The 12,796-nt window shown below is 45.9% G+C and overlaps 1 protein-coding gene across 1 annotated transcript in view; it reads right to left on the bottom strand.

Annotated features, from left to right (window-relative positions):
• Nucleotides 1-408: 408 nt before the first annotated feature.
• The window catches only part of IL18 (interleukin 18), a 37,348-nt gene continuing 24,960 nt past the window's right edge, over nt 409-12,796 (bottom strand). Inside the window, exons 5-7 of the mRNA XM_038754290.1 lie at nt 7,663-7,803; nt 3,928-4,064; nt 409-796 (exon numbers count right to left, since the gene is read on the bottom strand). Coding sequence (XP_038610218.1) covers nt 566-796; nt 3,928-4,064; nt 7,663-7,803 — 509 coding nt within the window. The 3' untranslated portion in view covers nt 409-565. The remainder of the gene's footprint in view (nt 797-3,927; nt 4,065-7,662; nt 7,804-12,796) is intronic.

Genomic DNA, 12,796 nt, shown 5'->3' on the forward strand with positions numbered 1-12,796 from the left:
GCTCTGCACACAGTAAGCGCTCAATAAATACGATTGATTGATTGATTGATTGATTGTCCAAAGTCATGTGACAGACAAGTGGTGGAGCTGGGATCAGACGCAGGTTCTCTGAGTGAGTAGACATGCTCCCCACCCTCAAACAGCTTCTGATCTAACAGACTCTCATCTCCCCGCACCGTGCCAGCCGACAACCCACATCCGGTGTCCCAACATTAGCTTCCCTCCCGACCTTCCACTCTAGAGTGCCAGATTTTGATGAAAAAAAAAAAAACAACAGATCCCGACTGCCTTGGTATTAATTTGGGATTAAGAATATTTACCCGGCAGCAAGTACTGTTTTCTAAATGCCACTGAGGTCTTTCAGGGTGCCAGGAAATAACCATCTGAACACTTTACACAATGAAGTCATTCCAGGAAAATACATAATAGTTTATTTCCCAACCTCCCAAAACCCCTGAGAGGCAGGAAAGAGCCCAGTGTTTTGTAGAGGCACATAGCCGGAGGCCCGGCGGAGCAGGAACCCAGGTGCCCTGATTTTATCTAACTGCTTTTCTTTCTTTTCTGACTACTGAGGGAAAGGCTTGAGAGTCATGTGGGTGGAGTCGTTCTCATCTCCACTCACCTTCTTCAAAATCATCGTGAAATAGGGGTCGTTCTGCTTCTTTTCACAAGCCAGATAGGACCCCGGGCACGAGGAGGGCTGAAACTGATACCGGTCTGTAAAACCTACGATGCCCCTTTGGAAGAAGATGATATCGCTCTGATCTTCGTTGATTTTCTGCGGTGCTTCACCCGCCTGCAGAGAAGGAGAACGCAGTGAGCCCGGCGGATCCGCTTCCTCCGCGATAGCCCGTGCCCTGCCGCCCACCCACAGAGGCTGAGCGCTCAGTACAGTGCTCTGCACACAGTAAGTGCTCAATAATTGCCACTGACTGACTGACGGGCCTGGGGAAGAGGGAAGCCACTGGCATTCACCACGCAAGGCAGCGGCCCTGTCTCACGGCCTGGAAAAGACGCTGACCACTGGATGGACAATGATGCCCCCAGGCCCCTTCCTCCTCAACCCTTGCCCTCAGCCAGTCAATCGTATTTATTAAACACTTACTGTAAGCAGGCATTGTACTAAACGCTTGGGAAAGGACAACAATATAATGGGCACATTCCCTGCCCACCATGAGCATACAGTCGAGAAGGGGAGTCAGATATTGATATAAATCAATAAATTACAGATATAATAATGATAATAACGATGGCATTTGTTAAGTGCTTACTATGTGCAAAGGCAGCGGCCCTGTCTCACGGCCTGGAAAAGACGCTGACCACTGGATGGACAATGATGCCCCCAGGCCCCTTCCTCCTCAACCCTTGCCCTCAGCCAGTCAATCGTATTTATTAAACACTTACTGTAAGCAGGCACTGTACTAAACGCTTGGGAGAGGACAACAATATAATGGGCACATTCCCTGCCCACCATGAGCTTACGGTCTAGAAGGGGAGACAGATATTGATATAAATCAATAAATTACAAATATAATAATAATAATAATAACGATGGCATTTGTTAAGCGCTTACTATGTGCAAAACACTGTTCTAAGCGCTGGGCATGGGAATACAAGGTGATCAGGTTGTCCCACGTGGGGCTCACAGTCATCATCCCCATTTTACAGATGAGGTAACTGAGGCTCAGAGAAGTTAAGTGACTTGCCCAAGGTCACACAACAGACATGGGGTGGAGCCGGGATTCGAACCCATGACCTCGGACTCCAAAGCCCGGGCTCTTTCCACTGAGCCACGCTATGTACCCAAGCTCACGGTGGGCAGGGAATGTGTCTGTTTATTCATCATCATCATCAATCGTATTTATTGAGCGCTTACTATGTGCAGAGCACTGTACTAAGCGCTTGGGAAGTACAAATTGGCAACATATAGAGACAGTCCCTACCCAACAGTGGGCTCACAGTCTAAAAGGGGGAGACAGAGAACAAACCAAACATACTAACAAAATAAAATAAATAGAATAGATATGTACAAATAAAATAAATAAATAAATAAATAGAGTAATAAATATGTACAAACATATTTACAAACATGTACATATGTACATGTAAATATGTACAAACATACATGTTTATTGTAATATTGTCCTCTCCCAAGCGCTTAGTACAGTCCTCTGCACACAATAAGCAGAGAAGCAGCGTGGCTCAGTGGAAAGAGCCCGGGCTTTGGAGTCAGAGGTCATGGGTTCAAATCCCAGCTCCGCCAACTGTTAGCTGTGTGACTCTGGGCAAGTCACTTAACTTCTCTGTGCCTCAGTTACCTCATCTGTAAAATGGGGATTAAAACTGTGAGCCCCCCATTGGGACAAACTGATCACCTTGTAAACTCCCCAGCGCTTAGAACAGTGCTTTGCACATAGTAAGCACTTAACAAATACCATCATCATCATCATCATCAAACGGTCAAGAAATACAATCGAATGAATGATTGAATGAACGGCTGGGATGGGGGATGAATAAAGGGAGCAGGTCAGAGCGATGCAGAAGGGAGTGGAAGAGGAGGAAAGGAAGGCGTAGTCAGGGAAGGCCTCTTGGAGGAGGTGGGCCTTCAAGAAGGCTTTAATGGGGGGGTGAGTCATTGTCTGTTGGTAATTGCCCTCCCTCCTTCTTCCCCCACATCCTGGTTCCCGCCCTCAAGAAGCATTTTCAGCCATTCCCTGCTGTCCCTCCACCCTGATCCCAGCTAACTGATCCAATCAAGGGTTTTTTATGGAGAGCTTTCTATGCGCAGAGCACCATACAAGGTAACTGAGGCACGGAGAAGTGAAGTGACTTGCCTAAGGTCACACGGCAGACAAGTGGCAGAGCCGGGACTAAGAAGCAGTATGATGTAATGGATGGAGCATGGAGCTGGGAGTCAGAAGGACTTGGGTTCTAATCCCTGCTCTGCCCCTTGTCTGCCATGTGACCTTGGGCAAGCCACTTCACTTCTCTGGGCCTCAGTTACCTCATCTGAAATGAGGATGAGACTGTGAGCCCCAAGTGGGACAGGGACTGTGTCCAACACGATTTGTTTGTACCCACCCCAGTGCTTAGTAATAATAATAATAATAATAATAATGGCATTTATTAAGCGCTTACTATGTGCAAAGCACTGTTCTAAGTGCTGGGTGGGGGGGATACAAGGTGATCAAGTTGTCCCACATGAGGCTCACAGTCTCAGTCCCAGTACAGTGCCTGGCACTTCTAGACTGTGAGCCCACCTTCTAGACTGTGAGCCCACCGTTGGGTGGGGACCATCTCTATATGTTGCCAACTTGTACTTCCCAAGCGCTTAGTACAGTGCTCTGCACACAGTCAGTGCTCAATAAATACAACTGAATGAACGAATGAATAGTAAGCGCTTAATAAATCAATCGTATTTATTGAGCGCTTACTGTGTGCAGAGCACTGCACTAAGAGCTGGGGAGGTTACAAGGTGATCAGGTTGTCCCTCGGGGGGCTCACAGTTTTAATCCCCATTTTACAGATGAGGTAACTGAGGCCCAGAGAAGTGACGTGACTTGCCCAAAGTCACACAGCTGACAGTTGGCGGAGCCGGGATTTGAACCCGTGACCTCGGACTCCAAAGCCCGGGCTCTTTCCACTGAGCCACGCTGCTTCTCAATAAATGCCACAATTATTATTATTATTATTAACCCAGGTCCTCCGAGTTAGCAGACATGACCGCTGCCCTCAAAGATCTTACGATCCAACAGGTTCCGCCTTCCCTCCCGCCATGCCAGCTGATGCCCACTTCCAGGCACAATCAATCAGTGGGTTTGCCAACTCGGGGTGGCATTCCGCCTCTCGCTGCCCTCTTTCCCAGAGGGTTTCGCTTTGGATCCGGGTGCCCGCCGGGTCGGCAAACCAGGCAGACATTAGTCTTACTTTAAAATGGAGGATGTTTCCCTGGCAGGAAAGATGGTAGATCCGGTCTCTGCTCTTCACGCTGATGGTTACCGGATAGCAACCGGGTTTGGTGCTTTTGTAGAACTGAATGATAAACCTGGTCTGAGGTGCATTATCTGAGGACAGAAGAGGAGAAATGAGAATATTAGCCATGAGGGTTTGCCCGTCAATCCTCCAAAACATCTGCTCCAGTCAGCTCAAGAAGGATGCCCCCAAGTCCTTCACTCCGAATAATAATAATAATAATAATTGTGGTATTTGTTAAGCGCTTACTACGTGCCAGGTGCTGTAATTAATCAATCAATCAATCGTATTTATTGAGCGCTTACTGTGTGCAGAGCACCGGACTAAGCGCTTGGGAAGTCCAAGTCGGCAACATATAGGGACGGTCCCTACCCAACAGCGGGCTCACAGTCTAGAAGGGGGAGACGGGGAACAAAACCAAACATACCAACAAAATAAAATAAATAGGATAGATATGTAATAAATAGAATAGATATGTAGCAGTTACCTCATCTGTCAAACGGGGATTAAGACGGTGAGCCCCGTGCGGGACAGGGACGGTGTCCAACCCGATTTGCTTGTATCTACCCCAGCACTTAGTACAGTGCCTGACATGCAGTAAGCTCTTAACAAATAGCACAATTATTATTATTAAAAACTAATCAGGTAGGACACAGTCCAATGGGGAGAGAAAGAGAGACAAAGAGACAGAGAGAGAAAGGGAGAGACAGAAGTCTGCAATCTGCCTGCTGCCCAGGAACAGACAGTTCATTCATTCATTCATTCAATGGTATTTATTGAGCGCTTACTGTGTGCAGAGCACTGTACTAAGCGCTTGGGAAGTACAAGTTGGCAACATATAGAGTCGGTCCCTACCCAACAATGGGCTCACAGTCTCGAAGGGGGGGGGGGACAGACAATAAAACAAAACATGTGGACAGGTGTCAAGTCATCAGAACAAATAGACATAAAGCTAGATGCACCACCTTAACAAAATAAATAGAAGAGTAAATATGTACAAGTAAAATAAACAGAGTAATAAATCTGTACAAACATATATATAGGTGCTGTGGGGAGGGGAAGGAGGTGGGGGTGGGGGGATGGGGAGGAAGAGAGGAAAAGGGGGGCTCAGTCTGGGAAGGCCTACAAAATACCCTCCCACCTCCAGGAATCTTTTTTATTTTTTTAATGGTATTTGTTAAGCATGTACTGTGTACCAGGCACTGTACTAAGTGCCGGGGTAGAAACAAGCTAATCAGGTTGGACACAGTTCATGTTTCACATGGGACTCGCAATCTTAATCCTTGTTTTAGAGTTGAGGTAATAGAGGCATGGAGACGTGAAGTGACTTGCCCAAGGTCTCACATTTACTAACTGCATCTATCCCAAAATGTGTCTGGCACATTTTGTAGTTTTCATTCTAAGCACTGGGGTAGATGCAAGGTATCTTTAAGCAGGGTGGTCTAGTGGGCAGAACGCAGGCATGGGAGACAGAAGGACCTGGGTTCTAATCCCAGCTCTGCCACTTGTCTGCTGTGTGACCTTGGGCAAGTCATTTCACTTCTCTGGGCCTCAATTCCCTCATCTGCAAAATGGGGATTAAGATTTTGAGCTGAACTGTACTTTCCAAGTGCTTAGTACAGTGCTCTGCACACAGTGAGTGCTTAACAAATACGATTGAATGAATGAATGAATGAATTGGTCTGACTCAGGATTGAGGCAATGAAATGTTTGTGAAAGGCTATTTATTTTATTAATATGTTTTGTTTTGTTGTCTGTCTCCCCCTTCTAGACTGTGAGCCCGCTGTTGGGTAGGGACCGTCTCTATATGTTTCCAACTTGTACTTCCCAAGTGCTTAGTACAGTGCTCTGCACACAGTAAGCGATCAATAAATACGATTGAATGAATGAATGAATGACATGGACTGTAACCAACTTTACTAGCCTATGTTTACCTCAGCGCTTAGTTCAGTGCATACCACATAGTAAGCTCTTACCAAATACCATTAAAAAAAAAAGAAGGTAACAGGTGGGACACAGTCCCTGTCGACTCACACAGGGCTAACAAAGTAGGAGGGCAGACAGGTACTGAATTCCCATTTTACAGATGGGGTCACTGAGGCCTAGAGAAGTGAAGCTGACTTGCCCAAGGTCATGCAGTAGACAAGAGGTGGAGCAAGGAACAGGACCCAGAGAAGCAGCATGGCTCAGTGAAGAAGAGCATGGGCTTTGGAGTCAGAGGTCATGGGTTCAAACCCCGGCTCCGCCAATTGTCAGCTGTGTGACTTTGGGCAAGTCACTTCACTTCTCTGGGCCTCAGTTACCTCATCTGTAAAATGGGGATTGAGACTGTGAGCCCCACGTGGGACAACCTGATCACCTTGTAACCTCCCCAGCGCTTAGAACAGTGCTTTGCACATAGTAAGCGCTTAATAAATGCCATTATCAATCAATCAGATCCTTCTAAATCCCAGGCTCGGGCTCTATCCACTAGGCCATGCTGTGTGACTACATTTCTATCCTATTTATTTTATTTTGTTGGTATGTTTGGTTTTGTTCTCTGTCTCCCCCCTTTAGACTGTGAGCCCACTGTTGGGTAGGGACTGTCTCTATGTGTTGCCAATTTGTACTTCCCAAGCGCTTAGTACAGTGCTCTGCACATAGTAAGTGCTCAATAAATACGATTGATTGATTGATTGACTGATTGCTTAAAGTGACACAGTAGGCAAGGCCGTTCTCATATTTCCGGTGACGTGTCTTGCCACTGTGATGAAAAACCGTGAGCAGCAGTCACTTCTCCTACTGATTCTCCAAGCACCTCAAGAATGTGAGCTCGTTACGGGCGGGGAATGGGGCAGCTAACTCTGTTGTATTGGACTCTCCTAAGCACTTAATAGGGAGCTACGCTTGTAGGAAGCGCTTAACAAGTTCCATTGATTGAAGGACTGATCGATTGATCTCGCCTTGCCTGGCCCTGGCACCCAACAGAGAGGGTTACTACGGAGTCAATCAGTAAGTCAATCGTATTTATTGAGCGCTTACTGTTTACAGAGCACTGTACTAAACCCTGGGGAGAGTACAATACAACGATAAACAGACACATTCCCTGCCCGCAACAAGTTTATAGTCTAGAGGGCAAATGGAGTCACAGCCCTCCCTAGGGGCAGAGCTGGGGCAGGGACTTCTAAGATCAATCCAATAATGGTATCTATTGAACGCATCCTCTGTGCAGAGCGCTGTACTAAATGCTTGGGAGAGTCCAATATAACAGAGTTGGTAGACTCGTTCCCTGCCCTACTGAGAGCTCACCTACTCCAGGAGGCCTTCCCAGACTGAGCCCCTTCCTTCCTCTTCCCCTCGTCCCCCTCTCCACCCCCCCATCTTACCTCCTTCCCTTCCCCACTGCACCTGTATATATGTACATATGTTTGTACATATTTGTCACTCTATTTATTTATTTATTTTACTTGTACATATCTATTCTATTTATTTTATTTTGTTAGTATGTTTGGTTTTGTTCTCTGTCTCCCCCTTGTAGACTGTGAGCCCACTGTTGGGTAGGGACTGTCTCTATATGTTGCCAACTTGGACTTCCCAAGCGCTTAGTACAGTGCTCTGCACACAGTAAGCGCTCAATGAATACGACTGATGATGATGATGATGCCCCCAGCGAATTTACAGTCTACAGTCTGAGACAGTAACTCATCCTACCTTTAATTTCCTGTTCACTCATGGCCTCAAATCTGGGTGAGCAGGTGTCCTGTTTCATTATGAGAACTTTGGTGTTGGAGTCTTGGAACACTTGGAATTTAGGATTCCCATGTTTCAGGAAGGCATCGGATTCAAAACCATCTGCAACAGAAGGTAAGAAATGACATTTTACCATCTATACGCCTGGTCCAGCCAATCTGAGGCTCTTCCAACAGAGACATCAGGGTTGATGGAGAAATTATACGCCAGCTACAAACCCTCCTGCATTAGGAATGGACCTTCAAATACTCTCTTCCCCAATTCCCCCTTCCCCAGTACCCCTCCAGATTCATCCATAAATTGAATCCAAACCTATGACTAATTTTTTTAAATGGAATTAATTCAGCACTATGTGTCAAGCACTGTATCAAGCACTGGGGTGGATACAAACTAATCAGGTTGGACACAGTTCCTGTCCCACAGGGGGCTCAAAGTGTCCAACCCCATTTTATAGATAAGGTAACTGAGGCCTAGAGAAGTTAGCACACAAGTGGCATAGCCGGGATAAGAACCTGGGTCCTTTGGACTCCCAGATCCACTAGACCACGTTGCTTCCTTGAACCTACTAATATTTTCCTGGGGGCAACAGGGGGTTGAATCCTATAGCCTTACTACCTGCTGGAAGAAGAAAAGTTTCCTTTGTTGGTCTTGAATTTAATTCTTAACGAACGACCTAATGTCCTGGCGTGTTTGGTGAACAACAATTCTGGGTTCGGCCCGGCACCTCCCGTCATTGATTTTCACAATCAATCAATCAATCAATCAATCATCGTTATTGAGCATTTACCTCTGCCTCCACTTCCTTTCCTCCAACTCTCCCCCTGATGCCCTGAAATCTGACTTCTGCCTGCTCCACTACACAGAAACTGTGTCTACCTATTCTACTGCATTGTACTCTTTCAAGAGCTAAATACAGTGCAGGGATAATCAGGGTTTATTGGCCTAGTGGGTAGAGCCTGGGCCTGGGAAGCCAAAGGACCTGGGTTCTAATCCTGCCCCTGCCACTTGTCTGCTGTGTGACCTTGGGCAAGTCATCACTTCTCCGTGCCTCAGTTTCCTCATCTGTAAAACAGGGATTAAGACGGTCAGCCCCATGTGGGACAAACCCGATTATCTTGCATCTACCCCACTGCTTAGTACGGTGTCTGGCACATAGTGCTTAACAAATACCACAATTATTATTATTATAATAGCCACATTTCCTCAGGCAATTAAGACTTGCAGGAGTTTCCATTTGCTCGCTTGTTTTGTCGTTCTGAAGGATTCAATCAATCCTATTTATTGAGTGCTTACTGTAAGCAGAGCACTGTACTAAGCGCTTGGGAGAGAACAAGATAACAGATTTGGTAGACACGTTCCCTGACCACAAGGAGTGTATGGTCTTATTATTATCGAGTGCCATTGAGTTATTTCCGAATCATAGCGACTCTTTGGATATATTTTCTCCAGACCGTCCTGTCTTCTGCCAAAATCCTTAACCTTTCTAAGGGTTCTTCTGTTATCGTGATTATGGTCTCTATCCATCTCCCTGTTAATCTGCCTCTTCCACGTTTTCCCTGGACTTTTCCTAGCATTAGCGTCTTCTCCAGAGAATTAGCGTCCCTGATTATGTATCCAAAGTCCAGTCATTTGGCCTTCCAAAGACCACTCTGGCTTAATTTGCTCCAAAATCCATTTGTTTGTTTTCGGGGGCAGTCCACGGTATTCACAAAAGCCTTCTCCAACACTATATTTCAAAAGCAAATCAATGCTCTTTCTATCCTGTTTTTTCACTGTCCAGCTTTCAGATTCATACATTATCACTGGCAACACCATAGAACTGGCAATTTGTATTTTTGTGGCAATCGTTAGGGATTCATTTCACTTGGGCCTCTTAAAGGCTTTTGTTAGTAGTCTCCAGGCTCCTGGTCAGGTCGCTTATTTTTAAAATTACTACTTTCAGCGTTTTTCTACCTAAGGTCCTCATTTTGTTCCATAGTTCCTCTTTTCTAAAATTCAGTAAGTCGGTGTTTATTTCTGGGGGGCGGGGGAGGCTTCTCTTCTCCTCTCTCACCTCTTCTCCTCTTTCCCCCAGAAAGCATATGACGTTGCGACCATTAATGCTGAGTTACTTTCTCACGTAATATTCCCTGCCTCAGAATAATGTCCAGGGTTATTTTTAATCTTGTGGGTTCTAGGACCAGGTGTTTCCGAGAAATCAGCTCTTCTCCTCTTATGGATCCAACTGCCTTCTCACACTACTTCGCAACTGGCAGTCTTTGTTCCTGTCCTGCTAACCAACCCACGGAGCCTTGGGAAGCAGTGTGACGCAGTGGACAGAGCACGTGCCTGTAGTCAGAAGGAGCTGGGTTCTAATCCCGGTTCCACCACTTGCTTGCTTTGGGCCCTTGGGTAAGTCACTTCAGTTCTCTGGGCCTCAGTTACCTCTTCTGGAAAATGAGGATTAAGAGTTTGAGCCCCATGTGGGACAGGGACTGGGTCCAACCTGATTAACTTGTATCTCCCCTAACAGTTAGTACAGCGCCTGGCACATAGTAAGTGCTTATAACAAGTACCATAATTATTATTATTGTCCCTGACCAGCTGCAGTCCTCCTGATCACACCCTTTCCTTCTGCCTGGAACTCAATCAATGGTATTTATTGAGCACTTACTATGTGATGGTCTAGAGAAGACTGTTCTAAGCTCTTGGGAGAGGATAACACAACAGAATTAGCAGACATGTTCCCTGCCCATAACCAGTTTACAGTCTAGAAGGGGAGACAGATATTAATATGAAGAAATGTCATTTATAATAAATAATTTTAAAATATGCACATAATTACATCCCCTATTACAATCGGCAGCAGTGCCCTCCCTATTTTCAAAGGACTTTTGGAATCACACCTCCAGGATGGCTTTCTCAGAACATTTTTAATCTCCCCTCTGCTTGGATTCTGAATTGCCTTCACCAAACAGGGGCACATTCCCCCAGGGAAAGCATGGCCTAGTGGCTAGAGCCCGGGCCAGGGAATCAGAAGGACCTGGGTTCCAATCCCAGCTCCGCCACTTTCTTGTCTGCTGTGTGATCTTGGGCAAGCCACTTAACTTCTCTGTGCCTCAGTGAACTCATCTATAAAATGGGGATTAAGGCTGGAAGCCCCATGTGGGACAAGGACTGTGTCCAACCTGATTAGCATATATCAATCAATCAATCGTATTTATTGAGCGCTTACTCTGTGCAGAGCACTGTACTAAGCGCTTGGGAAGTACAAGTTGGCAACATATAGAGACGGTCCCTACCCAACAGTGGGCTCACAGTCTAGAAGACTGTAGAAGTATATCTACCCCAGGGCTTAGAACAGTTCTTGACACATAGTAAGTGCTTAACAAATACCACGATTATTATTATTTATCTCCTCTCTTTCCGAGCCAAGCTCTATGCCACCCTCTCATCCCAGGCCGGAGATCCCGACAGCTCTTCCGCTTACCCATCGGAGCTCGCGAGTTGATAAAAATCCTTTCCCTGGAGACTCAGGGTTCCTCTAGACTGTAAGCTCCTTACAGACAGGGAACATGTCTACCATCTCTGTTGTACTGTCCTCTCCCAAGCGCTTAGTACAGTGCTTTGCCCACACCATTATTATTATCAAGTACCGTCAAGTCATTTCTGATTCAAAGCCACTCTGGATTTATTTTCTCCAGAACGACCCATAGTCTGCCATAATCCGCAACTTTTCTAATGGTTTTTCCGTTATCGTAGTTATGGCCTCTATCCATCTAGGTGCTGGTCTGCCTCTTCCACGTTTTCCCTGGAATTTTCCTAGCATTAGTGTCTTCTCCAAAGAATTAGTCCTCCTGATTATGTATGTGGGGCTCAAACTCTTAATCCCCATTTTCCAGAAGAGGTAACTGAGGCCCAGAGAGCTGAAGTGGCTTGCCCAAGATCGTGCAGCAGACAAGTGGCTGAGCTGGGATTAGAACCCGTGTCTTTCTGACTCCCAGGCGTGGTCTTTCCACTGGGCCACGCTGCTTCCTCCACCTTTTAGACTGTGAGCCCACTGTTGGGTAGGGACTGTCTCTATATGTTGCCAACTTGTACTTCCCAAGCGCTTAGTACAGTGCTCTGCACACAGTAAGCGCTCAATAAATACGATTGATTGATTGATTATTATAATAATAATACAGAGTGCAAAGGAAGAGAGAAAAGTAGGTTCGCACTTCTGCTCTCACTGATATTCATTCATTCATTCAATTATATTTATTGAGTGCTTACTGTGGGCAGAGCACTGTACTAAGCGCTTGGGAAGTACAAGTTGGCAACATAAACAGACGGTCCCTACCCAACAGTTGGCTCACAGACTAGAACTGATATACAAACCTCCAGTCAACACCTGGGAAATACGTCCTCAGCCGATTCAGGGGGGAACAGAAATGGATCTGAAATGTGGTCTTGGACCAATCCTTAGACTAGGAACCCACTGTGGGACAGGGACCATGTCCATCCTAATTTACTTGTACCTATCCCAGTGCTTAAAACAGTGTTTGACACATAGCAAGTGCTGAATAAATAACTGGGTTCCAATCCCGGCTCCACCGCTCTATAATTCTATTTATTTTGATGCTATTGATGCCTGTCTACTTGTTTTGTTTTGTTGTCTGTCTCCGCAACCTTTCTAATGGTTCTTCCGTTATCGTTGTTATGGTCTCTATCCATCTAGGCGCTGGTCTGCCTCTTCCACGTTTTCCCTGGACTTTTCCTAGCATTAGTGTCTTCTCCAGGGAATTAGTCCTCCTTTTATGTGTCCAAAATATGCTAATCTAAGTGGAGTCATTTGGCCTTTCAGGACCACTTCGGCTTAATTTGCTCCAAAATCCATTTGTTTGTCTTTTGGGCAGTCCACAGTACTCACAAAGGCCTTCTCTAACACCATAGCAAGAGCTCAATAAATACCATCGATTGATAATAATAATGAGGGTTTGTTAGGCGCTTTCTATGTGTGAAGCATCAGGGTAGATATAAACTAATCAGATTGGATACAGTCCCTGTCCCACTTTTAATCCTCATTTTACAGGGAAGAAGGAGGCCTCATGGAGTAGTGGATAGAGCATGGGCC

This window comes from Tachyglossus aculeatus, chromosome 11 (assembly GCF_015852505.1).
Source record: "Tachyglossus aculeatus isolate mTacAcu1 chromosome 11, mTacAcu1.pri, whole genome shotgun sequence".
In the NCBI taxonomy this organism is placed as follows: domain Eukaryota; kingdom Metazoa; phylum Chordata; class Mammalia; order Monotremata; family Tachyglossidae; genus Tachyglossus; species Tachyglossus aculeatus.